The sequence below is a fragment of the Podarcis liolepis genome (assembly GCF_965112155.1).
Source record: "Podarcis liolepis genome assembly, chromosome: 9".
In the NCBI taxonomy this organism is placed as follows: domain Eukaryota; kingdom Metazoa; phylum Chordata; class Lepidosauria; order Squamata; family Lacertidae; genus Podarcis; species Podarcis liolepis.
This window is the reverse complement of record NC_139564.1, coordinates 60,738,496-60,765,666: the sequence shown is the minus strand read 5'-3', so window position 1 is coordinate 60,765,666 and position 27,171 is coordinate 60,738,496. Positions and strand designations below refer to the sequence as shown.

The 27,171-nt window shown below is 43.2% G+C and overlaps 1 protein-coding gene and 1 long non-coding RNA gene across 4 annotated transcripts in view; one reads left to right on the top strand and one right to left on the bottom strand.

The window, feature by feature from the left end:
* The window catches only part of LOC310686408, a 52,131-nt gene extending 44,433 nt beyond the window's left edge, over positions 1 to 7,698 (bottom strand). The window contains exons 1-2 of one of the 2 annotated variants that reach the window (XR_014515869.1): positions 7,552 to 7,698; positions 1,701 to 1,874 (exon numbers count right to left, since the gene is read on the bottom strand). This is a non-coding gene — a long non-coding RNA (uncharacterized lncRNA). The remainder of the gene's footprint in view (positions 1 to 1,700; positions 1,875 to 7,551) is intronic. The other variant, XR_014515870.1, reaches the window with a different exon arrangement.
* Positions 7,699 to 8,339: 641 nt separating this feature from the next.
* Positions 8,340 to 22,968, top strand: CHRNA9 (cholinergic receptor nicotinic alpha 9 subunit). Of its 2 annotated transcripts, XM_083460029.1 has the most exons (7): positions 8,411 to 8,539; positions 9,583 to 9,960; positions 12,359 to 12,504; positions 15,792 to 15,946; positions 17,471 to 17,643; positions 17,893 to 18,003; positions 21,242 to 22,968. In XM_083460029.1, the coding sequence occupies exons 2-7, from the start codon at positions 9,903 to 9,905 to the stop codon at positions 21,811 to 21,813; spliced, it is 1,215 nt and encodes a 404-aa protein (XP_083316155.1). In that variant the 5' UTR covers positions 8,411 to 8,539; positions 9,583 to 9,902; the 3' UTR covers positions 21,814 to 22,968. The 2 variants fall into 2 exon arrangements, with proteins under 2 accessions (XP_083316154.1, XP_083316155.1); XM_083460028.1 differs by having other exon boundaries at positions 8,340 to 8,539; positions 17,471 to 18,003.
* Positions 22,969 to 27,171: the final 4,203 nt, after the last annotated feature.

Genomic DNA, 27,171 nt, shown 5'->3' with positions numbered 1-27,171 from the left:
AAGCCCCATGAGGAACGGTTGAGGCAGTTGGAACCAAGCCCCATGAGGAACGGTTGAGGCAGTTGGAACCAAGCCTCGTGAGGAACGGTTGAGGCAGTTGGAACCAAGCCTCGTGAGGAACGGTTGAGGCAGTTGGAACCAAGCCCCATGAGGAACGGTTGAGGCAGTTGGAACCAAGCCTCGTGAGGAACGGTTGAGGCAGTTGGAACCAAGCCTCGTGAGGAACGGTTGAGGCAGTTGGAACCAAGCCTCGTGAGGAACGGTTGAGGCAGTTGGAACCAAGCCTCGTGAGGAACGGTTGAGGCAGTTGGAACCAAGCCTCGTGAGGAACGGTTGAGGCAGTTGGAACCAAGCCTCGTGAGGAACGGTTGAGGCAGTTGGAACCAAGCCTCGTGAGGAACGGTTGAGGCAGTTGGAACCAAGCCCCATGAGGAACGGTTGAGGCAGTTGGAACCAAGCCTCGTGAGGAACGGTTGAGGCAGTTGGAACCAAGCCCCATGAGGAACGGTTGAGGCAGTTGGAACCAAGCCTCGTGAGGAACGGTTGAGGCAGTTGGAAACCAAGCCCCATGAGGAACGGTTGAGGCAGTTGGAACCAAGCCTCATGAGGAACGGTTGAGGCAGCTAGGTATTTTTAGCCTGGAGAAGAGGAGACTGAGAGGAGAGAGGAGAGCCATCTTCCAATATCTGAGGGCTGCAAGAGGGAGCAAGCTTGATTTCTGCTACTCCAGAGGGAAGGGCAGGAGAGGAAATTTGAACTAAACATTAGGAAGAACTTTCTGATGGTAAGATGGTGGTGGACTCTCCTTCCTTGGAGGCTTTTAAGCAGAGGTTGGGTGCCAATCTGCGAGGGATTCAGCTGCAATCTGGGGAACACATAGCACTGGCCTTCTTTACAGGGTTGTTGTAACCACACAGGGCTGCTGAGCATCCGAAAGTGCCTGACAAATGTTGAGCCTTCCATTTCATTGTGGGGAACAGCTGCAGCACATCAGGATGTGTCCCTCAACTTCCATTTCTCCTCTCTCCTTCAGCCAAAGGGGCCGGGCTGGATTACCAAATAGGCAGAGTAGGCACTGGCCTATTGGCCACACACTTTTTAGGGGTTCCACAAAATGGATCAAAATAATATTGATTTGATCTTGAAAGGAAATGACATGCTTTCTTAGTTCAATGTTAATCCAGCGTGCGCACGAGGCCTGCCCCCTGCCCAGATTTTGACGGCCAAGGGGCCTCCACAGGGTTTAATCCAGCACTGCCCCGTGAACGGCCCAGTATATCTGAAGGAGCGTCTCCACCCCCATCGTTCAGCTCTACCCCCACCCACTGAGGTCCAGCTCTGAGGGCCTTCTTGCGGTTCCCTTGCTGTGAGAAGTGAGGTTACAGGGAACCAGGCAGAGGGCCTTCTCGGTAGTGGCGCCCGCCCTGTGGAACGCCCTCCCATCAGATGTTGAGGAGATAAACAACTATCTGACTTTTAGAAGACATTTGAAGGGAGCCCTGTTTAGGCAAGTTTTTAATGTTTGATGGTTTCTCGTGTTTTTAATATTTTGTTGGGAGCCGCCCGGAGCGGCTGGGGAAACACAGCAAGATGGGCGGCATATAAATAATAATTTCTTAAAAAAAAAAAAAAGAATCGAGATGAGTGCCGCAACCTCGTAGTTGCATTTGACTGGACTGAACCGTCCAAGGGTCCTTTACCTTTTTTATAGTTGAGATTCTTGCATTGCAGAGGTTTAGACTAGATGACTCTTGAGATCGTTTCCAACTCTACATTCAACGTGTCCTCTCTTTTGCAAATCCTTTTGCGCAGTGATTCTTTTAAATAATGTTTTTTCTTGTAATGCGGCGCTGACCTGGGTAGCCGCTTCTAACCTGGAAAACGGGAAAGGCAACATTCATTAGTATGGCTCTGTGAGAAATGTATTTGCCACCGCTGTGTGCTGTGTCTTGAGGACAATGAAGCACCCTCTCCTGGATGACGAGGAACCAGTGAACTTCCAGCAGCCAATGGACTAAAGCAGCTGTCATCCCTGCCCACTGGAAACATTAGCTGGGGCTGAGTCTTTGCCGCAGTCCCAAGTAGCAGTATGTGCAGGTAAGGGGTGCAGCTGAAAGGTACGGAGAGTCCTTACTTCAGCCAATCACTAGGCAGAATGGGCAAGCAATATTTCAAAAAGTAAAAAACAAGGACACCCCCAAAGCTGTTGAGCTTCTTTTAGGAAAACCCCAAAATTGATTACCTTTTATTAAAAAAACAAAAAACCCCACGCTTGCCTAAGATCCAGGACAAATCATCGCCTTTCAGAAATTCCCCCTGGACTTCAATTCCGCCTTTGAAATCCCAGTAATGTCCGGACATATGGCAGCCCTATTTAAGATGGCTTTGCCCCTGCAGCCAACTAGCCAGCTAATGAAAGTTTTTCAAAACAAGTAGGCATAGCTGTCAACTTGTCCCTTTTCTTGCAAGGAATCCTATTCGGAATAAGGGAATTTCCCTTTAAAAAAGGGAAACATTGACAGCTGTGCGTAGGGCTCACACCTATGATTTCATAGAATCACAGAATCATAGAGTTGGAAGAGACCACAAGGGCCATCGAGTCCAACCCCCTGCCAAGCAGGAAACACAATCAGAGCACTCCTGACATATGGTTGTCAAGCCTCTGCTTAAAGACCTCCAAAGAAGGAGACTCCACCACACTCCTTGGCAGCAAATTCCACTGTCGAACAGCTCTTCCCTTCACTTAAAGTTGTCTAGACCACAGCGGCTGTAATTTCAAGACACCAATTTTGCTACTTTTAAAACACTTAAATTAGCCAGTCCATAAACCACACATTTGGCCTAGTGTAACAAAGAAAACATAATACAACTTGGTTCTTGTTGTTTAAAAAATGCACTATAGTTTTTGTAACCCAAATGAAACTCCAGAATCACTCCATAAAAATGGCTGAGAAAATATGAGTCTTTTCAGAAACGGTTTAAATTGTGCAGGGATGGTACTGCAAAAGCCAGGACACCCCAAAAGTTATTGACCTTATTTTAGGAAGACCCCCAGAAACAAAGGGGATGGGGAATTGAGGTAGAGAACATACTTCCTTTCTTCAAAAGAAAATGGGCCGTTTTTGGATCTTTCTGCTGGATAAAGTTTTGCCCAAACCTCAAAAGGCTATTCTAGAGCTGGGAAAGTTTCAGAAACGGCCAATCAAAATGATCAAGCAGTTGGTGCAACTCACTCTTAACAAAAAATTGCAACATCTGGAGGTTTGGGCTTTATCTCAAACATCTTTTTATCAGGGCAACAGCAGAGCAGTTTATAGGGCAACAGAAGAGCAGTTTATAGCTAAAGGGCAGCCTTTTAACTAGAATTCTATTAACAGCAACAGCAGATACTGTAATAAAATCAAAGAAGCAGGAGATTACCTCATTCTTATCTAGTTTTTAAGTGCAAAACAACAGAATGACAATTGTGCCCTCTAGTTCTAGCAATTTCTGAGGACTGCTCCCCAGTCCCCATGTTTTTTATCAATGCATAACAGAAATTCAACAAGTTAAGACAATGCAATTGCTGCATTTCTACAAACTAGTGAATTAGGGTTTTTATCCACTCTCAAAAGAGCTCTACTAGAAAAATTATAGCAAGGATTGCCACTTTTTACATAAAGAATTGCTCATTCAGCATAAGCAGAACACGGGCAGAAATTCCTAGGTGAAACTTTTTTTAAAAAAATAATAATCTGCCTATTACGCAGTTTATGTTGAATACTCAATTCATTTTTAAAAAGAAGAATAGGTGACGTTTATCATGGTTTGAGTGAAGGCATAGGAAAATCTCTATCTATTGGGTTCTGCCCGCTATGTAGCTATTAAAGGCAAAGACTATTTGCATGCAAGCATGCATGTGACAACCCAAAACTTTAAGTTTAGCACCTAGCAGAGGCTATTCTAAGTCAACACAATTCCTTCTTTCTCTTTCTCTCTTAAAACTGACTTAGGGGCTTTCCATCAAGCCTATCTTGCTCTCTCCCCCACACTTCCCGAGTTTTGATAAAGCTCTGAGTAATCTGAAAGATTGCTCATCTCATTTTGACATTTTGGTTGACCCTAACAAAATCCTGCTGTGGCTGTTGGATTTTTCCCAATGGACCTATAATATTGGTTTGCATCAAAGAATGCCAAATGTAGCCATCCTCGAGATTGTAATTGGAGATAAACTATATTCTACCACCTAAAGATGAGAATTTATGTCTGATGGGGCGGGGGTAGGATACTTGACATAAACCAATAAGCAATGTGACTTCCATAAAAGTGAACCACCTAAAATTACTTATAGGAGTGTTTCTCAAACAGTGGGCTGGAAGGCACCAGTGGGTGTCAAATCTCCCATTCCAAGGCAAGGTGAATGAGCAGGGTGGTCGCTGAACAATTCCAGGCACATCTGGAGGATGTGGACCATTTGGAACCTTTTCAATTGGGATTCAGGCCTCATCATGGGACTGAAACCACCTTGGTCATGCTGGTCAATGATCTTTGGCAGGCTAGGGACAGAGGTGGACATCAGCGGCTTTTGATACCATCAACCATGGTATTTTTTAAATTTTCTTTTTAATTTTTATTTACGATTTTCAATTTTATACATTTCAATAATTTTACAATGCTTTTAAGATTTCAAAACTTGACTTCCTTCCCCCTCTTTCTGTGGTTGCTTAAATTTATTTTTTAGGTTTTCTGTATATTCCAAATTAACTTAACTTACTCCTTTATTCATCTACTTTAAATGTATACTCTTATAAAACTGCAGGTTATTACAATAATCCTGCCAATGTTCTTATCTGTTTAGTTTGTTTGCAAATATTCAACAAACCATTTATATTCTTTTATTTAAAAGTATGTTATCTTGATTTATTTCTCTGCTAAGTTTCTCCATTTCTGTGTGTTCCGTAAGTTTTTGTATCCATTCTTCTTTTGTTGCGACTGTCTAGGGGAGCTAGGGGCACTGTTATACTGTGGTTCCGCTCCTTCCTCCTGGGCCGTGTCCAGAAGGTGATGTCAGGGATTCGGTGTTCGGACCACTGAGCTCTCATTTGTGGGGTGCCTCAGGGTTCCGTCCTCTCCTCCATGCTTTTCAACATCTACATACAGCTACTGGGAGAGATCATCAGGGGGTTTGGGCTGGGTGTTCATCAGTATGCAGATGACACCCAGCTCTACCTCTTGTTTAAATCAGAACCAGTGAGAATGTTGAACATCCTGTGTGAGTGTCTGGAGGCAGTTGGAGGATGGATGGTGGATCATGGACTGAGGTAGAATCCAAACAGAACAGAAGTACCGTTTCTGGGGGACAAGGGGGCAGGCAGGCATGAGGGATTCCCTGGTCATGAATAGGGTAACCGTGCCCCTAAGGGACCAGGTGCACAGCCTGGGAGTCATTATGGACTCACAGCTGTTCATGGGTTACTCCTGAATCCAGGGCAGCAGTCTACCAGCTCCACCTGGTACGCAGGCTGAGACCCTACCTGCCTGCGCACTTTCTCACCAGAGTGGTACATGCTCTGGTTATCTCCTGCTTGGATTACTGCAATGCACTCTATGTGGAGCTACCTTTGAAGGTGTCTCAGAAACAACAACTAATCCAGAATGTGGCAGCTAGACTGGTGACTGGGAGCAGTCGCGAGGACCATAACACTGGTCCCAAAGGATCTAGATTGGCTCCCAGTACATTTCCGAGCACAATTCGAAGTGTTGGTGCTGACCTTTAAAGCCCTAAATGCCCTCAGCCCACTATACCTGAAGGAGCGTCTCTACCCCCATCGTTCCGCCCAACACTGAGGTCCAGCTCCAAGGGCCTTCTGGTGGTTCCCTCCCCGCGAGAAGTGAAGTTATAGGGAACCAGGCAGAGGGCCTTCACGCTAGTGGCACCTCCCATCAGATGTCAAACAGATAAATAACTTTATGACTTTTAGAAGACATCTGAAGGCAGTACAGGGAAATTCTTAATGGTTGATGCTTTGTTGTGTTTTTAATATTTGGTTGGGAGCTACCCAGAGTGGCTGGGGTAACCCAGTCAGATGGGTAACCGACTGGTGACTAACAGCAGCAGCAGTAGCAGCAATAGCACTTTCTAATGATGGATGCTTCCATATGGCTGTTTATTGTGTATGGGTGTTTATTGCTCTCGTAAGTGCAAGTTTTTGAAGTGCCTACCCATCTCAGTCTTCTTTGACTGTGGTACACGTGAAACAACAAACATGCTTGCCTATGAAAAAGACAGCTTCTGTTTCCCCCATGTGTGAAACATTTCAGTTAGGGGATTCTGGTTGAAATCAACCATGCAGATTCAATCTAATTTTAAAGAAATTTGCAGGAGGAGGATTATTCTGTTTCTTTTCTACAGAGTTTGACTGAATTGTGTTTTTTTCTCTTTTCTTTTCTAAGCAGGTGTTTCCGGCATAGAAAGAAAAACATCTCTGTGGTTAGACTATTTCCGTAAGTGTATGAACCATCACATTCACCAACCTGCTGCTTTTGAACTAGACTGAACTATGTTTGAGGTCTATATGAAAAATCCAGTGCTTTGAGTTTGCAGTGTATCATCGTAACCCTGTGCCAAGTTTTATTTCTCATCTTTTGGAGACTTCCATGGTTTTCCAACAATAAATGCAGCATCATTGTATTTTATTAGAATAGAAGGCATTTGGGCTACCTGGTTTCTGAGCATAGGAGCTCTGCTGGCTCAGGCCACATGCTATTTGCATGGTGACAGAAAACGTCTGCCCTGCCCAAAATGTACAGTGGAACCTCAGGTTACGTACCGTCCTCCTTACGAACGCTTTGGGTAACAAGCTCCGTTAACCAGGAAGTAGGTGCTCCTGGTAATGAACTTTGCCCCGGGATGCAAGCGGAAGTGGTGCGCCGGTGGCGTGAGACCCCATTAGTGAAAACGCGCTTCAGGTTAAGATCGGTTTTGTGTTAAGAACGGACCTCCGGAACGAATTAAGTTCATAACCGGAGGTACCACTGTACATGGAAGACAGAGGGAATTGACCCACCCAGGCCTCTTACATTTAAAATTAAGTACCTGTAAAGTTTGCATTTTCTGAGGTGAATTCCAGGACATATGTATGGCAGCCCTAGAATAGTGCTTTATTTGATCTTGATTTTACAGGTATTGTGACTTTTAACATAGGATCTAATTATTAATATTAATGTCTGACGCTTTATTATTTTATTATTATCTAATATATAAATTATATACACACACATACATATACACACACACACACACACACATTTTACCATTCCGTGTATATGTGTGTGTGTGTATAGTTTTATTATTATGTTTTTTTATGTTAATGTGTGTTGTAAGCCGCTCAGAGTGGCTGGGGCAACCCAGCCAGATTCGGAGGGGGGTATAAATAAATTATAATTATTATAATCATCATCATCATCATCATCATCATCAAATCAACCTCTGGAAAGGGCTACGTTCTTCGCCAGTGTTTTCCTTGTGGCAAAGAGTTTCACAGCTCAGCTTTCCTCCACCTCAGTACGTACATTTCCTGTGGAGGCACAGCGACTCAGCCTTCCCATTTGAGGCAGCACAAGTCTATAAAACGAAGTCCGATATCCTTCGCGGTCCCTCGAACAGCGCGCGCGCGGAATTCTCCGCTTCCCCTTTTCCCGCATGCGCAGGAAGATTTTGCGCACGCGCGGAGCGGTGGGTTTCCCCCCCCCCAGCCAAGAGAACTCGAGACGGCAGCATGGGCGCATGCGCAGCAAAAGTTCGAGAAGCTCGGTGGCTTTCTGGCGGGAAGCCTCGCGGCGGCGCACCCCCCACATCTGTCTCCTGCGTGAGAGAGTGCGGCGCGTGATGTCACAGAGCCTGCCCTTCCGCGCCTGCGCTTGGTGGTGGTGGTGACGTGCCGGGTGCTGGCGAGCCGGTTGGTTGGGTGGGGGCGGCGCTTTGTTTTAACCCTTTCCTCGGCCGCTTCCCTTGCCCTTGCTGTTTCTGAGAGTGGCGAGCGGAGAACCATACGTCCGGATTTCCCCGGACATTAAAATTTATTTATTTATTCATTCATTTGCGAACACACAGCCTGGAAATCTTTATGACCGCCTTACTTAAATGTACACCTAAAAGCATATAAAAATCCAGCAGTAGTGGACAGTAGTAGTTGACCTCCTGACAGGTGAGTTGCTCCCTCCTCCTCCTGCCAACAGGTAAGCATCAGTAACTCACCTGGTAAGCATCTCTGTCGAATTACAGGAATTCCAGATAACAACTTCTTGCTGGTCTTTCTTTAACGTTTCACATTGGTATCCCTTCCTTGCTGCCAGGAGCTCGGCACTGCCTCGCAACAATGACCTTGCAAGGTAGTACACGATCGGTTCTGATGATCCATGGAACCGCTTTATACCTCCCTGCTGCCTCAAGATGAAAAAACCCAAATGCTGCATGCTCTGCTGCTAGATTCTGCGCTTCCAAGATGAATATTCGCCAAAGATGGTTTGCACCACAAACTAGGCTCCAAATGCAAGACAGGTCGTTTTAACCGTTTGTCCCTCTTTTCTATTGTTATAGAAATTCTAAGGTCTCAAATATAGGATAAATGTTGATAATTGCACAAGGTAAACACACATAAGTACAGTGCTTTTTCTGGGGGTACGCATACCCCTAAACATTTTGTGAATACACATGGTGTCAAATACGTATTTGTGGCCTTATAATGTGTGTAGTGGCCTGATTTAAAAACAGATGCGTTTGGCTCGCAAAATATGGATGTACAGCACTTACATCCTATAGATCATTTATGAATTATGCATACATAAATAACATTCTCTGACACCTAGGAATTTCAGTCTGGGTTATCCCCAACAAAAAGGATTATTTTTTTTGGGGGGGAAGTAGTTTTAAACATTCCTGCCCCCCCCATTCATTATAAATCATTTCCCAATACACTTTTACCTTTTTACATGTCCACCACATATGAAAAAACGTTCCCTCAGCTTCTTTACACTTCCAACACATTTCTGATTCTCTTTTATAAATCTTAGCCAACCTACTCGGAGTTAAGTAACATTTATGAATCATTTTCGAATAATTCTCTTTCCATGAATAACATCTAGTAAATTTTCAGGTCACCTTTCCAGAGTTTCTCCAAGAGGCTGAGATTTATATTGTGTTTTATATCTATTGCCGAGTGTGTCACTGGAGCTTTAACAAGCTCGTCTTTTGTTTCCCATTCTAGTAGAAAATTATACGTTTTAGACAAAAGTTTATTCTTATTTTGAAAATATAAGCGCAACAACTTTGCCAAATATGCACCAATATGTTGCCCTTGTCCGTATGGTCGCTAAATCAGTGACACAGGTCATGGGGGTGGGAGATACTCCCTAGGAAAAATATTGTAGAAATTATATATTGGCTTGCAAATATGAAAATATGACAATGGAGCCCCAATGCTCAGCGTCCTTTGGAAGAGGCAGAATGTCTCAGGCAGCTGTATGCGTGGGGGCAGGCGATAGACAGAAAATAGGTGGGAACAGAGCTGGAGCTGATTCTTACTTTTGTGGTTTTATTTGCAGAGAAGAAATGTGATCAGCGAGGACTTAGAGGAGTTCTGGCGGAATAGTTTCGTGGTGATATCCCTTCACCTCGTCACCCAGCACGTCATTCTCAGGTTACCAGATCTGTAAGGGCCATGAGAAAACAGAGGATGACTGATGATTGTTGGAGCTCTAGAGGACGATGCCACTCTGGACTATAGCTGCGGGAAGAAGTATGGCAGAGTCTATTGCTTTTATGCTCTCCGGGTGAGGTTGCACTGGGCATGAATGTTTTCACCTAGAGAACGGCTTGGGATATATATTTTTGTCTACAGCCAGAGGAGCAAAGCTTCTCCACAATGAAGCTCAGCTTTGCCTTTAGCCTCTCCTTGGTTTTTGCAGTGGGAATGCTTCATGGTAAGAGACTTTTTCCATAGCAGGGAGGCATGAAGGAGGGTGTTAGGGTTGAAATATGGCAACCCTGCTGCAGACTCTCAACAATTTCAGTATGCAGAGATGCAGATGCATAATTTTAATAATTCTAGGAAACTAGGAGGGTGTCACTACATGGCAGCGTATTCTCATGGAAAGAAACAGGGTTAGCAATGAGGTGGAGGGAACGTTCTTTCACATGTGGTGGACCTGTAAAAGGGTAAAAAAGTATTGGGAAATAATTTATAACGAATTGGAAAAAATGTTTAAAAGCACCTTTCCAAAGAAACAACAACCAGAGTCCTTTTTGTTGGGGACAATTCAGACTGAAATTCACAGGTGTCAGAAAAGGTTATTTATGTATGCCACTACGGTGGCCCGTGTTTTGTTAGCCCCAAAATGGAAAACAGGAGACGTCCCAACCAAAGAAGAATGGCAACTTAAACTGATGGAATATACGCAGCTTGCAGATCTAACTTGTAGAATAAGAGAACAAGAAGAACATTCGTTTAAAGAAGATTGGGAAATGTTTATTGAATATAATGGGAGGAAATTGTGTACACTTGAAAACATTGGCAGCAGTAAGATAAATTCAACAGTGTAAATAGGTTTTGATGGATGTAACAGTGGAATACTGAATGTTTTAGTTTATATAAAATATGCAGGGATTTATGCTATGCAGAATGAATCAAGGAATGAGAAGAAGGGAAGTCACTGATATTTTAAGGTTGTCTAAATAAATATTCTAAATTGCAAAACAGAAAATCACACACACACACACAGCACTCCCCCCCAAAAAATGTTTAGGGGTACTCTCATTTTACTACTCCTATTGAATTACTGCCCCTCAATGAGGCCAAACTTAGATTCACAAAATGTTTAGGGGTATGCATACCCCTGCGTCCCTCCAGAAAAAAAGCACTGTATATAAATATATATATATAGAGAGAGAGAAACGGGGTTAGGGTTGAAATATGGCAACCCTGCTACAGACCCTCAACAATTTCAGTATGCAGAGATGCAAATGCATATTTTAATAATTCTAGGAAACTAGGAGGGTGTCACTACATGGCAGCGTATTCTCATGGAAAGAAACAGGGTTAGCAATGAGGTGGAGGGAACGTTCTTTCACATGTGGTGGACCTGTAAAAGGGTAAAAAAGTATTGGGAAATAATTTATAACGAATTGGAAAAAATGTTTAAAAGCACCTTTCCAAAGAAACAACAACCAGAGTCCTTTTTGTTGGGGACAATTCAGACTGAAATTCACAGGTGTCAGAAAAGGTTATTTATGTATGCCACTACGGTGGCCCGTGTTTTGTTAGCCCCAAAATGGAAAACAGGAGACGTCCCAACCAAAGAAGAATGGCAACTTAAACTGATGGAATATACGCAGCTTGCAGATCTAACTTGTAGAATAAGAGAACAAGAAGAACATTCGTTTAAAGAAGATTGGGAAATGTTTATTGAATATAATGGGAGGAAATTGTGTACACTTGAAAACATTGGCAGCAGTAAGATAAATTCAACAGTGTAAATAGGTTTTGATGGATGTAACAGTGGAATACTGAATGTTTTAGTTTATATAAAATATGCAGGGATTTATGCTATGCAGAATGAATCAAGGAATGAGAAGAAGGGAAGTCACTGATATTTTAAGGTTGTCTAAATAAATATTCTAAATTGCAAAACAGAAAATCACACACACACACACAGCACTCCCCCCCCAAAAATGTTTAGGGGTACTCTCATTTTACTACTCCTATTGAATTACTGCCCCTCAATGAGGCCAAACTTAGATTCACAAAATGTTTAGGGGTATGCATACCCCTGCGTCCCTCCAGAAAAAAAGCACTGTATATAAATATATATATAGAGAGAGAGAGAAACGGGGTTAGGGTTGAAATATGGCAACCCTGCTACAGACCCTCAACAATTTCAGTATGCAGAGATGCAAATGCATATTTTAATAATTCTAGGAAACTAGGAGGGTGCCACTACATGGCAGCGTAGTCTCATGGAAAGAAACAGGGTTAGGACAGAGTTTTAGCACCTGAAGTTTAACCTCCATGGTTTCCTTTTAAAGAACTCTGGAAACTGTATTTTTGGGAGGTGCGAAGAATTCTTTTTTAGCAATCCCAGCCCCGTTATTGAACTACAGTTTCCAGGGTCCCTTGACTTGCAGCTGTTTTACCTTTCTATTGTAGAAATGACACCAAGTGCTTAACAAACTATCCCCAACAACCAACCTTGCCTTTTAAAATGTATAATACTGTATACTACTGCAAATATCATAATCGGCTCATGTGGCTCTGGAAGTCAGAAGCCAAATACTGTAAGTTTACAATGGACGATGTAAAATAAATATATCTGTTTTATACAGTTGCTAAGGCAGCACAAGGGAAATATGCTCAAATGCTCTTTAATGAGCTCTTTGAAGACTATTCAAATGCTCTCAGACCAGTGGAAGATACAGACAGCGTACTGAATGTCACTCTTCAGATCACTCTCTCCCAAATAAAGGATATGGTAAGTAAAAGAGGTCTATATTCTACAGATGGAAAGCCCCTGATCTTGTCTGTCAATTTTGAATTGCAGGACTTTTGGACTTTTGTTTTTATCTTGCTGCTTCTACGTACTTGAAGCATAGCTGTCAACTTATAGATTTGAAAATAAGGGATCAGCAGCCAAAATAAGGGATCAACAATTACTTTGATAAAATACATATTTTGTTGCGCGCAAATGGCTTCAGATACCTATTAGGTCCATAAATGACCATATAGCACATATTCAACACAAAAAAACAGCAACAATTTGTTATTGACAAAGGACAGCTGGACATGGAAAGGGCCCCATTACTTTCAGTAGCTTATTTAAGGGACATCATCAATAAGGGACAGCAGCGGGACATGGCACTGGGATAAGGGACTGTCCCACCAAATAAGGGACGCTTGACAGCTATGACTTGAAGGAAGACTTTGATATGGTGTGTTTCTCTTTTTCTTTGCTAAAATACCATGGTTCCTTCTCTGACTCACTGAAAGGGAATTATAGGCTGAAACTTACATTGGGTTTTGTTAGGATCTGTAACGCGCCTGTCATCCTTGAGCTGCCTAGTTTATGGTTCTATCTGCAATACTCTATTTGTTTTTTTAATTATAATTGAACATACATGCTATTGTTATAACCCCCGCCCTGAGACCTTATGACAAAGGGTGGCTAAGAAACAGAATAAAAAATTTCCTGTATTAATGTTAGTAATGCACTCCGGTTTTCATTTTCCCATGTAGACAATTAAGACACTTATTCCTTATGATAAGAAGCAGTAGTTGAGCTACAAGTGAGTTACTTTTTTTGTTACGTTATTATATCAGGCCAACACAGAAATACCGCATTTTTTTCTCTATAAGACTCACTTTTTCCCTCCTAAAAAGTAAGGGGAAATGTGTGTGCATCTTATGGAGCGAATGCAGGCTGCACAGCTATCCCAGAAGCCAGAACAGCAAGAGGGATTGCTGCTTTCACTGTGCAGTGATCCCTCTTGCTGTTCTGGCTTCTGAGATTCAGAATATATTTTTTCTTGTTTTCCTCCTCCAAAAACTAGGTGCGTCTTGTGGTCTGGTGTGTCTTATAGAATGAAAAATACGGTATATATTGATCACAATCTAAAGAGGATTCTCTCTGCCCCGTTTGCCCCATATTCCTTCCCTGGGGTGCAATCTGAGAAGAATATGGGTATTCTAATTATATTGGTGGAGCAGATTGTGGAACTCCTTCCCTTTTGTCTCAGTTAGTCATGCCTACATCCTGTTGAAATCAGTGTGTCAGGGGAGCTCAGTAAACCTAACCCAAACTTTGCCAACCTGGTCCCTATCAGATGTTTTGAACCACAACTCCTATCAGCCTCACCCCAGTCGCAGCCCAAAACAACAAGCAAAATCTGACTTGAGCAATATATATGACTGAAGATACTGCTGAGCTCTGGCTCCTCTGTGTGATACGTTTTTATGAACACCAAAAAATGTATGCAGACCACAAATGTCTTTGCAGATGCATATTTTAATAATTCCAGTAAACTAGGACTGCTGCAGCCACCCACTGTGTCAATGCATGATGGAAAATTGCCATCATGACGTGGCAAAGAAAGCACAATCTATAATTATGTCACCGAGGTTCTAACTATGTCAACTTTTCTGTGAATCAGCTCTGTGTGTTGCCACAGAGCAGTACATTCACTTTTAGATCTATAACATGTTCCAAAATAACCTTCTGGATGTGTTGACTTGCAGACATGTTCGTGCGAGAAGCTTTAGCTGATTGTCAAAGCACATGCAAAATGTCCCAGGTTTAATTCTGGACATCTCCTTTTTTATTAGTTTTTTATTTATATTTTTCAGTTTTACACATTTCATTAGTTTTACAATCAATTTAACATTTCCAAATTTTGTCTTCCTTTCCCCTCTTTCTGCGGTTCCTTAAATTATTATTATTTATATCTTCTGCATTTCCAAGTTCATTTCACTTGCTCATTTACTTATCTGCTGTAAATATATACTCTTATAAAACTGCAGCTTATTATATTAATCCCACCAATGTTCTTATCTGTTTACAATTTATCTTTGTTATCTTAATTTCTTTATCTTCCAGTAAGTTTCACCATTTCTGCATATTCCATAAGTTTTTGTATCCGTTCTTCTTTTTCTGGGACTTCTGCTTCTTTCCGCTTTGGGGCAAGTAACATTCTTGCTGCCTTAGTAGCATACATAAATCAATTTCTATACAATTTAGGTTGTTCTGTCCCTATAATTCCCCAAAGAAAAGTTTCTGGGTTGTGGTTTTTATAAAAGTTATTTTGAACATCCTTTTCAATTCATTATATATCATTTCCCAATAAACTTTAACCTTACTACAAGACTACCACATATGATAAAAAGAACCTTCTTTCTCTTTACATTTCCAGCGTTGGTTTGATTTAGATTTATACATTTTTGCCAGTTTGCTTGGAGTTAGATACACCATTGATATATCATTTTCATATAATTTTCTATTAAACCATTTGTTGTTGTTGTTTAGTCGTTTAGTCGTGTCCGACTCTTTGTGACCCCATGGACCAGAGCACGCCAGGCACTCCTGTCTTCCACTGCCTCCCGCAATTTGGTCAAACTCATGTTCATAGCTTCGAGAACACTGTCCAACCATCTCGTCCTCTGTCATCCTCTTCTCCTTGTGCCCTCCATCTTTCCCAGCATCAGAGTCTTTTCCAGGGAGTCTTCTCTTCTCATGAGGTGCCCATAGTACTGGAGCTTCAGCTTCAGGATCTGTCCTTCCAGTGAGCACTCAGGGCTGATTTCTTTAAGAATGGAGAGGTTTGATCTTCTTGCAGTCCATGGGACTCTCAAGAGTCTCCTCCAGCACCAGAATTCAAAAGCATCAATTCTTCGCTGATCAGCCTTCTTTATGTTCCAGCTCTCACTTCCATACACCACTAAATTTTATATCCATATTCAACAATCATTCCCATGCTTCCATATCTTTGTTATGAGCGATATCTGTTGCTAATCCCGGACATCTCCAGACAGGACTTTGAGATACTGTATTTCAAGGGAGCGCAACCTATGGCTCCTTACATGTCTTTGGGTTCTCAGCTCCCTTCATCCTCAGTCAGCATAGCCAATTGTCAAGGATGATGGAAGTTGTAGTCCAGAAATACCTGGAGGGCCACAGGTTGCCCTCCCTTGGGGTGGACAATATGTGGTCTGATTCTGTATAAGACTGCTTCCTGTGTTCCTAAGTTTAGGCCTCCTGTCATATTCCAGGATGAGAGAAACCAAATTTTGACTGCCTACCTATGGATTCGACAAACATGGTACGATGCCTATTTGAAGTGGGACAAGGATGAATATGATGGGTTGGATTCTATCCGAATCCCCAGCAATCTGGTATGGAGACCGGACATTGTGCTTTATAACAAGTAAGTTTGGCCCGGGAAGGTTTCTTACAAATGTGCAAGCAAGAATCTAGCGCTATGCTTATTTATCTATTCATTGGTGGGGGGAGTGAAGGATCTGGGGCCATCTTGCAGAGAGAAGTTGCCTGGGGAAAGTGATAGATGTGTACCTTGTGTAAATTGCATCCCTTTTGCAGTCGGGAAGAGGTGACTGCCAGGCATTTGGAAACACAAATTGGCCGGCAAAAAGTACCATATTTTTTGCTCTATAAGATGCACCAGACCACAAGACGCACCTAGTTTTTGGAGGAGGAAAACAAGAAAAGAAAAAATTCTGAATCTGAGAAGCCAGAACAGCAAGAGGGATCGCTGCGCAGTGAAAGCAGCAATCCCTTTTGCTGTTCTGGCTTCTGGGATAGCTGCGCAGCCTGCATTCGCTCCATAAGATGCACACACATTTCCCCTTACTTTTTAGGAGGGAAAAAGTGAGTCTTATAGAGCAAAAATTATGGTAGTTCTGGTTTCAAATGATCTTGTGAGCTTAGGCCCAACAAGCCACCTATGGTCACCTTTCATCTGGTTGAATGATCAACTCATGAAATCTTCCCTTGCCCCAAGCTTTTATTTCCTTTGGTAGGAAATCTAGGTTATTTCACAACACTTGTGTTACTTCCATCAGACATCTCTAGTCACCAGATAGGTTGTTGACACATAAAATATTTTCTCTTTCATCTACGTAAGAAAAAGGATGTGAAAATTGCACGTGCCTATACCGAAAGGTGTTTGAACGCCACAGTTTCAAAAGTGCTAAGGAAAAGCTCTCTCATGGTCTGGCAGACAGCCAGGCATGTCATGTTTTGAATCTGTTTATTAAGGTAGCTCAATGACAATTCCCACCCTGGCCATTTCATTCCGATATTGACTCTTGAGTAAAGTCATTCAGAAGGTATTCAAACTCTAAACACCTTTAAAGTATATATTGTCTTTTGTGTGGGCAGTATGTTGTTGATGTTATCCTTAGTATTTATGAAGCATAATTAGAATCATAGAATGGTAGAGTTGGAAGGGACACCAACAGTCATCTAGTCCAACCCCCTGCTATGCAGAAATCTCAACTAATGCATCCATGACAGATGGCCATCCAACCTCGGCTTAAAACCCTCACATAAAAGTGAAATGTGGTTGCTTGTTCAGCTTCATACATCTTCAATCGATTTAAAAATCTGCTATTAAGCACATTTAAAACTGTGGTTCTGCCTTTTACACATGCAGCTCACAGTGGGACAGAGGCTCAGAAGCACTTTACGCAAGATGTGTGAAGCCTGCTTTAGTAAAATTATAGGTGATCTGAGATGTGAACTGGGAGCTTGTAGCTTCCATCCAGCCTGCCTTGTGCTGTTATGGGAGCATGGTGCTGTGGTCTAAACCACTGAGCCTCTTGGGCTTGCCGATCTGAAGGTTGGCGGTTCGAATCCCTGTGACAAGGTGATTTATCTGTATATACTTATTGTTTTATATGTGTTTATGGTGTTGTTGTTGTTGTTTTAGGGCTGATGATGACTTTTCCGAGCCCGTGAACACTAACATTGTATTGAGGTATGATGGCAAGATTACTTGGGATTCACCGGCTATAACAAAAAGCTCATGTGTGGTGGATGTATCTTACTTCCCCTTCGATAGCCAGGAGTGCAACCTAACCTTTGGCTCTTGGACCTACAATGGTAATCAGGTAGATATTTTCAATTCTTTAGACAGCGGCGACCTCTCAGACTTTATAGAAGACGTGGAGTGGGAGATTCACGGCATGCCGGCTGTTAGGAATGTGATAACCTATGGCTGCTGCTCAGAGCCTTATCCAGATGTTACATTCACCCTTATTTTGAAAAGGAAATCATCTTTCTATATATTTAACCTGCTGCTTCCTTGTCTGTTGATATCTTTTCTGGCTCCACTGGGATTCTACCTCCCAGCAGACTCTGGAGAAAAAGTGTCTCTGGGGGTCACTGTTCTGCTTGCCCTGACCGTGTTTCAGCTAATGGTTGCGGAGAGCATGCCGCCTTCTGAAAATGTGCCCTTGATCGGTAGGTATCTGAGCATTTATACTTTTTACCGGCAAACAGCGATTATGTAACTGAGCTGTGAGGGGTCCGTTATTTGATGATGTTGTTGCCTGCTGTGGAGCAAGCCAGCCCCTCTCGAATAAAGTGGTACCTTGTTTCTTGAACTTAATCTGTTCCGGGAGTCCGTTCGGCTCCTGAAACTGTTCAAAAACCAAGGCGTGCCTTCTGATTGGCTGCAGGAGCTTCCTGCGCTCAAGCGGAAGCCGCGGCGGATATTCAGCTTCCGAAAAATGTTCACAAACTGGAACACTTACTTCCGGGTTTGCGACATTTGGGAGCCGATTTGTTCGACAACTAAGCCGTTCAAGAACCAAGGTACCACTGTATGTGATGCCACCGAACTCACTTCCTTTGCTGTAACTCAAAGCCAAACGTAGTCTTTGGGCTAAGCTGTCACGAACCTTTCATACAATAAATTAACTTACATATCCAATTCATTTCCCTTTATTGGATACAATGTGGCAAAACTTAGCTTAAGTCCCATTGATTCTGATGGTTCTACTTTAAGCAAGATTTAGTCTGTGCTATGCATTTATTTAAGTTCCTCAAATGTGACATAATCCTAACATTTGGTACAATGCATTGCAAAAATTGTGGGACGCGGGTGGCACTGTGGGTTAAACCACAGAGCCTAGGACTTGCCGATCAGAAGGTTGGCGGTTCGAATCCCCGTGACGGGGTGAGCTCCCGTTGCTCGGTCCCAGCTCCTGCCAACCTAGTAGTTCGAAAGCACGTCAAAGTGCAAGTAGATAAATAGGTACCACTCCAGCGGGAAGATAAACAGCATTTCCGTGCGCTGCTCTGGTTCGCCAGAAGCGACTTAGTCATGCTGGCCACATGACCCAGAAGCTGTACGCCGGCTCCCTCGGCCAATAAAGCCAGATGAGCGCTGCAGCCCCAGAGTCGGCAATGACTGGACCTAATGGTCAGGGGTCCCTTTACCTTTATGCATTTATTTAAGTTCCTCAAATGTGACATAATCCTAACATTTGGTACAATGCATTGCAAAATAACAATCTCATATTTAATGGGATAATTATCCCAACAAGTCCAGCTACAATGTGCCATGGGGGGGGGCGAGCTGCAGAGCTGATATAGGATAAGAAATAAAACTCAGTCCTACCTTCTTCCTGATCCCCTATGTTTGCCCTTGCAGAGCTGGTGGTGCTTTGTCTGACTGCCTAAGGTGCATCCTGAAATGATAACTTTAGGGAAGCAGGGATTCCTTCCCCGGGGAGTTTGCCTGGTGCCAGCCTAGGTATCTTTTAGGCACTGGGAGTTGGAGTCAACTAAGTTGTTCTGCTACTGGAAGTCGGCCTGAGGATTCAAATTAATGCACTGGGACTTCCCCATCTCCCTCGCAATGCCCCCCACCTCACCCAAATCCGCTCTGAAGGATTGGGAGAACCCTCAGATTGGCACATAGTGTTGCCAGACAGGACAATTGTCATAGCGCAACATTGAATTCAACTCTGGGCAAAGACTCTCTCCGTGCTGTTGCTTGTTGTATGCTGTTTGTCTTAGCATGCTTTACAGTGCTTTGGAAGTATTGATGAAGGGCAATATTGATTTTGTAGAAAACAAACCAACAGGGTCTAGCTGGCCACTTTTGGAGACAGAGTGATGAACAAAGAGCCCTTTCGTTTGATGCCATAAGGCAATTTTTGTGCAAGTGATAGTTCACATATGGACAGATTCCCTAGACTTAAAAGGAAATGTGGTCCTTTCAATGATGCTAATGTCTTGTAATAAGGTAAAGGTAAAGGACCCCTGACCATTAGGTCCAGTTGTGACCGACTCTGGGGTTGCAGCACTCATCTCACTTTATTGGCCGAGGGAGCCAGTGTACAGCTTCTGGGTCATGTGGCCAGCATGACTAAGCCGTTTCTGGCAAACCAGAGCAGCGCACGGAAATGCTGTTTATCTTCCTGCTGGAGCGGTACCTATTTATTTACTTGCACTCTGACGTGCTTTCGAACTGCTAGGTGGGCAGGAGCAGGGACCGAGCAACAGGAGCTCACCTCGTCGCGGGGATTCGAACCACCGACCTTCTGATCGGCAAGTCCTAGGCTCAGTGGTTTAACCCATAGCGCCACCCGCGTCTTGTAATGATGTCCACCAAATTCATTGCCAGCTCTGGTTGTCATGAACACAATCGTAACATTGGATTCTGCTACGGACCATTCTGATATGGGGCCAGATTCAGCTACCTGGTCCTCCTAGTGAAAGCCCACACAAGGACTTCTGCTAGCACAATGGGGCATTCCCCTCTCCACGTGCCTTTGGGGACGGGGTCAGGAGATCCCTTAGAACAGTACTCATGTGGAGGAGAGGGGAGTTTGTTTTGTTGGGCCAGCAGAGATGCTTTCACAGAAGGAAAGGTAAAGTGGGTGGTGGGTGATGCTGTGGTCTAAACCACTGAGCCTCTTGGGCAGGCATAGGCAAACCCCCGCCCGCCAGATGTTTGGGACTACAATTCCCATCATCCCTGACCACTGGTCCTGTTAGCTAGGGATGGTGGGAATTGTAGTCCCAAACATCTGGAGGGCCAGAGTTTGCCTATGCCTGCTCTTGGGCTTGCCAATCAGAAGGTTGGCGGTTCGAATCCCTGCGATGGGGTGAGCTCCCATTGCTCTGTCCCAGCTTCTGCCAACCTAGCAGTTCAAAAGCACACCAGTGCAAGTAGATAAATAGGTACCTCTGTGGCAGGAAGGTAAACGGCATTTGGCGTGGTGTTCCGTCATGCCAGAAGCGGTTTAGTCCTGCTGGCCACATGACCTGGAAAGCTGTCTGTGGACAAACGTCGGCTCCCTCAGCCTGAAAAGCAAGATGAGCGCTGCAACTCCAGAGTCGCCTTTGACTGGACTTAACTGTCCAGGGGTCCTTTACCTTTTACCCTTTTTTTACCACAGAAGGAACCATGTCCTGGGATAGCTCAGCATCATGGATTCAAGCCCCACATTGCATAAAGATTCCTGTATTGCAGGGGGTTGGACTAGATGACCCTTGTGTTCCCTTCCAGTCCTACAGTTCTGTGATTTTGTGACCCTATACCACTTTGAGCTCCTTGGAGGAAAGGGACAGAAATGTAATAAAACAAGCAATAAACATTTAGAACAGCGCAGTGTTAAACTCCTCCCGTGATTGCTTGTTGTTGTTAATTCAAGCATTTGAGCCGTCTTTTCTCCTCACCTCATAGGTAAATATTACATTGCTACTATGACAATGATCACAGCATCCACAGCACTGACCATCATTATAATGAATATCCATTACTGTGGATCAGGCGCCAAGCCTGTCCCACAGTGGGCGAGGGTGGTCATCTTGGACTACATGTCAAAGATCTTCTTTGTTTATGACGTTGGCGAAAACTGCACAAGTTTGCAACGTGTCAAAGAGCGGGACCCAAAGGTGGAAAAGACGAATAGCGCTTGTCAAAAAGACCAAGACAGATACGAAGGGACGAGGAGGCCACTTGCCAAGATCCAACACAGCAGCTGTGACCTCAAAAAGAAGCCCCCAGATGATGTTTGTGACGGCAGTGGAGTCCCGGGTGAAAATGCCAGGGATATTGTTAGTTGCTGTTCCTGCTACAGAATCCTGATCAAGAATATTGAGTATATCGCTAGCTGCGTGAGACGCCACAAAGCCAACCACGCCAAAGGAGTGGAGTGGAAGAAGGTAGCCAAAGTGATGGACAGATTTTTCATGTGGATCTTTTTCATCATGGTCTTTTTCATGAGCGTTTTGGTCATTGGCAAAGCACTTTGAGGAGAAATGCAACCAGGGCCGCATATTCCTCAAATGCCCCCATGTTATATTAAAAGAGCTTCGCCCGTGATGAAAGTGGATGACGTGTCTCCCCCAACCCTAGAACTTCATTCTTATCGAGTCTTCTCCAATTCCACGTGGGGCAAAACATGTGCTTTCAGGATGAAGGTCTGCGATCTGAACCACACCTGACTTGGAAATAAACTGCACGGTACTTCCTTCCAAGTAAATGAGTACAGAACAAAAGTGCATATGTTTATAGTTTTCCCTACTGTGATGGACATTTCCTGAAAGGAAGAAAGGAACTATAGAAGTCCAATTATCTCCAACAAAAACCAGTTTGGTCAAGGACAGAGTCTTAGACCTGGATCAAGGAGGCTGATCTCTATATGTACCTGTCTGTCTATTTCTCTCTCTCTCTCTCTCTCTCTCTCTCTCTCTCTCTCTCTTTTTCTCTCTCTCTCTCTCCTTCACTGAGCTTGTTAGATGGTTTCGTGCAAGTTTCTATCCCTTATTCTCTCTCGGTTTCGTGCAAGTCCCTATCTCATTCTCTCTCGCGGTGGTGGTCAGGATAAAATTAGATGACTGTACGTTAAGCTCGAGCTCATTGGAGAGAGCAGGTCTGATAAATACCATAATGAATTCTTGCATTGAGTGGGTTCTATGATTCTATTATTGTACATATCCACATTCATCAGCTTGACATCTCATCGTCCAATTATGATAGCTATGAAAGATGTTTAGATTAATCTTGTATCTTGCCCCTTGTTACTTGTTTGTATAGTTAATGTAAAAAATAAACATAATAAAAAGCAATGCCTTTTAACCCAGCAACCTTTTGAAAATTTACAGATTTAAGGTTAACTTTTAAAGTAACAACTTGCAACATCAACTCCTTTTAAATTTTTTTGGTCCTGCTTAAATTTGTCTAGCTCTTTCTTTCATTCTTTTCCTTTTTTCTCTGCTGTCATTCCCCTCTCCCCTCTCTCTATCCTTTTTTCATTTTTCTCCTTATGCCTCTCTCCAGATCATGGAGAGTGGCAACTCATGAGCAACCCAACATGTGTGAGGGTGCAACCCACGAGTATTTAAAGTGAATTATGTAATGTGACTGTAGAAGTGCCATATTCCTAAAATCTTGTTTTGTGTGTGTCCAACTTGTTTTGTGTGCCTTTTAATTCCTCCTGTGCTACTTGCAGGACAAAAACCTGGAAATGTGTGTTTGCCTATTACATGGAGCCCATTCAATGAATTCAGGTTTTATTACTGCAGCATGCTGCAAATTTGCAGATGCAGCCTAGGTCATAAACTGATGCTGTTAAGAATTTCCATTTAGCCAAGTAAGGTACCTGTGTTGTAGGTTTGGAAACCCTGATATTCTAGACAGACAAATTCAGGGTGGCACTGAAAAGAGATCGCAGCCCAGAGGTCATGCGATAAAACTCATTTTCATAATTGTTGTAGCTAATGGGGAGCACGCTGGCAAAGCTGTCATTTAAGATGCCATGGAATCCAACCGAGTTTGCAAAGCTATGCCTTTGTTATTGTCGTTTGTCCCTTCCACCCCACCCAAGATCTCTTCGGAGGAAGGCAATCTTGGACGATCGTATAAATGAAACATAGAATTTGTAACGGTAGGCTTGGCCTTTTGTGCAGAATAATTAAAGATGTAACTGTATCGGGACTCTCATGTATAATGCAAGCCCCAAAGGACAGGTCGGATGTTAAAGGAGCATGCGGCGAAGGGCCACATTAAGTGCAAACTTATCGATTACAAGGGGTTGAAAAATACCCACTTTCCTCTTTCACAAAGACGTATGAACCTTGAAACGGGTATACCATAACCAAGAGGCATTTATAACTGGCCACGTGGGTACAAGCAAGCCTATCAGTCTTCCTAATACTTCAGGAGGAATCAGTAGGATACTGATTTTTATAACAAAATGAGTCAGGGTGCTTCTTCTTCTTTGGCGATTCCTCGTAGCTGAGTAAGATTGTCTTCCATGAACACAGTTTTAAGAGTCCATACGTGACTGTGGGGGCCAATTCTGGATCCACACATCCTTCCACAGTGGGGACATAGTTTCTGGGCAGGAGTTGATCATGGTGAGGGCTTGCCAAGCATGCCTTCCTCTTAGCACGTTTCTCCCTTTTGTCCTCAGTTCAAGCATCTTCAAAGTCCATGACACCTTTGGTAAAGGCTGTTCTCCAGTTGGAGCTCTTGCAGGCAAGTGTTTCCCAGTTGTCAGTGTTTATACTACATTTTTAAAGATTTGACTTGAGAGAGTCTTTAAAACTCTTTTGTTGATCTCCAGCATTACGCTGTCCATTTTTAAGTTCGGAATAGAGTAGTTGCATTGGAAGATGATAATCAGGCATCCAAACAACATGACCAGTCCAATGAAGTTGATGTTGAAGAATCATTGCTTCGACACTGGTGATCTTTGCTTCTTCCAGTACACTGGCATTAGTTCGTCTGTCTTCCCAAGTGATGTGTACAATTTTTTGGAGACACCGTTGATGGAATCTTTTGAGGAGTTGGAGATGGCATTAATAAGTGGTCCACATTTCACAAGCATACAGTAAGGTTGGTAGTACAATAGATTTGTAAACAAGCATTTTGGTTTCCCTGCTTCGCCCCACCCCACAGCTTCCTTTCATGGCACGTTCTCTACCCTAAAGTCACTTTTCCCTCAGCTAAGCTCTGATTCCAGGAGGTTCATGCTCACTGCACAAACAGGAGCAGACAAACCAAAGGGACAGAAAGGATGGAGAATACTCTATGGTTTGTGTGTTCATGATTCTTGGGGGACAGTCTATAAGATTCCAGATAAGTAGGGAATTGTCACAAGCTGGAACGAACTTTGCAGGTCATTTAACAGGTCATTTAGTCCAGTGTTGGGTCCCCAGATGTTGTTGGACTACAACTCCCATCATCCCCTGCAGTGGCGTAGCAAAGTCAAGTGGTACCTGGTGCGGAAAATTTCTTTTTTTATATATATATTTTATATATATTTATTGAAAAATTTTTAGAATTGCAAAAGAAAACAAAGCAGAAAAAGAAAAAGAAAAAACAAGAAAAAAACAAACCACATCAAACAATACAAGTTCAAAAAAACAATAACACACCACAAACACTCAAAAACAAATCCATCATTCTCAAATCCTCAACTGTCATTACCTTCTTTCTTTGACCTCCTCCTCCTCCCTTTTTTTGTATCCTGGTTATTAATTGTCGCAGCAAATCCTTTCCATATTTCATAATATTCTGTCATTACATTACCTTAATCTATTTTAATCTTATCTTACTATAAAAAACATTAAAGCTTAAAACTTAAGCCTTATTTTTACCAACTTCTCATAACCATAATATTCTTACATAATTCTTTAAACATTTTTGCTAAAGCCAAGTAATTTCGTTCCAACATTTTTTTAACATTCATCAATTTTATAAGACAATCCTAGTAATAAAAAGAAAATAAGAACAATCCAATCTTCATCCAACGTCCCTTCCTCCTGGTCCCGGGTTTTGTCAGTCCTTTTTATCCCATCAATCTAGCGCATTAACCTGGCAATCTTGTATCCGAGGCCCTTAAGTCTCTTCCATGTCCCTTCCAGGCTCTTCTTCATATTTATAGCTGTATTTTCCTTTGTCTCCTGCTCCTTTCACTCGTGGGAACTCCAGCTTAACAATGTTTTTGACCCTTCTCGACAAATCAGCCCCTTTTCCATAGTCCACACTAAACTCCATATGGTATTTAAGAACATGTTTCAAAGTCCCTCCAAAATTAAGAGCCCCCACAACCCCAAACATCTCACGGCCCATTACCAGACTTGAAAAGTCCAAACATCCCTGCATAGGTGTGCAGAAAATTTCTTGTCATCTCCCCGGCACATTCAAATTTTTAAAAGAAGGAAAAATAAGATACTTACAGTTGCAAGTCTTATTTGCTGGTTTATTTACTTAACATTGTGAGCATAAGCACTTAAAACCATTTTTCACGACGGGAATTTCTTATGAATGATTACTATTTTTTACTTAATTTCGCTATTTTGCAGCCTACTATTGATGTGGACTGCAGGAAGCTGAGGTGCTGTGTGAGTAGAACTGCAAAAAACAAGCACCAGTGCGGATATGCCCATAGCTGTCAACGTTTTCCTTTTTTTAAGGGAAATTCCCTTATTCTGAATAGGATTCCTCACGGGAAAAGGGAAATGCCCCCACTCTTGAAGAGCTTACCTAGAATACAAGAAGAGCCAGTGGCGGAGGAAGGGGGTGCGGGGGAGGGTGCCGTCTGTCCCAAGTGTCATTACTGAGGGAGGTAACAAAATGACAAAAATATGACTTGTTGGGTTTTTGTTTAGTTTTTAAAAAAGGGTTCACAAAACTTTTTAGTTCAGTCAACAAACGTAATGAAACACAGGTGGCATTGGGCGCCACACCGTGGGGTCGGCACTTACTACGGGGCCTGCAGCGTGCCCGAGCCACGCGTCTCTCCTGGGAGTGACATGGTGGCCAGGGGGCCTGCAGGCTCCACTGCCTAAAATGGCAGTGTGGGACTTGCATCTGCCCTCTGCCTCTCCCTCAGTCGCCCTACAGCTGAGGGGGAGGTGGCGTAGAGGCGCCACCCAGCGCGCCCTGCTCCCATGTGGTGAAGAAATGAACCTATGCTGCCAATTCTCATAGTAGACCAGTAGAAAGGAAGCAGCACATAAGCGGCACACAAAACGCTACCAAACCATTCTACGTTCTAAATCTTATATTCATAATCCAAAAATTGAGAGAGCTATGTACAAGATCTTCTGTTTGTGGCTTCTGTAGTAAATCTTGTACATAGCTCTCCCAATTTTTGGATTATTAATGTAAGATTTAGAACGTAGAATGGTTTGGTAGCATTTTGTGTGCCGCTTATGTGCTGCTTACTTTTTACTGGTCCACCCCCATGTGGGGCTTGCCATGCCCCCTTGGGAAGCTCGCCCCAACCCCGGCTGCAGGACGCACTTGCCGCACCTGGCACCTGAGCGGCTAACTACGCCGCTGAGAAGAGCCCTGCTGAATCCCATTGACAACAGAATCCTGTTCTCACAGTGGCCAGCTAGATGCCTATACAAAACCCTCAAGCATATACTTTCCAATACAGTGGTACCTCAGGTTACATATGCTTCAGGTTACATACGCTTCAGGTTACAGACTCCGCTAACCCAGAAATGGTGCTTCAGGTTAAAAACTTTGCTTCAGGATGAGAAGAGAAATCGTGCTCTGGCGGCACGGCAGCAGCAGGAGGCCCCATTAGCTAAAGTGGTGCTTCAGGTTAAGAACAGTTTCAGGTTAAGAACGGACCTCCGGAACGAATTAAG

Excerpts from the sequence above, each read along its gene's own strand:
- CHRNA9 (XM_083460028.1), top strand. The coding sequence starts at position 9,903 with ATGAAGCTCAGCTTTGCCTTTAGCCTCTCCTTGGTTTTTGCAGTGGGA. Across the intron at positions 9,961-12,358 it reads TGCAGTGGGAATGCTTCATG|TTGCTAAGGCAGCACAAGGG; the intron begins GTAAGAGACTTT and ends TGTTTTATACAG. Across the intron at positions 12,505-15,791 it reads TCTCCCAAATAAAGGATATG|GATGAGAGAAACCAAATTTT; the intron begins GTAAGTAAAAGA and ends GTCATATTCCAG.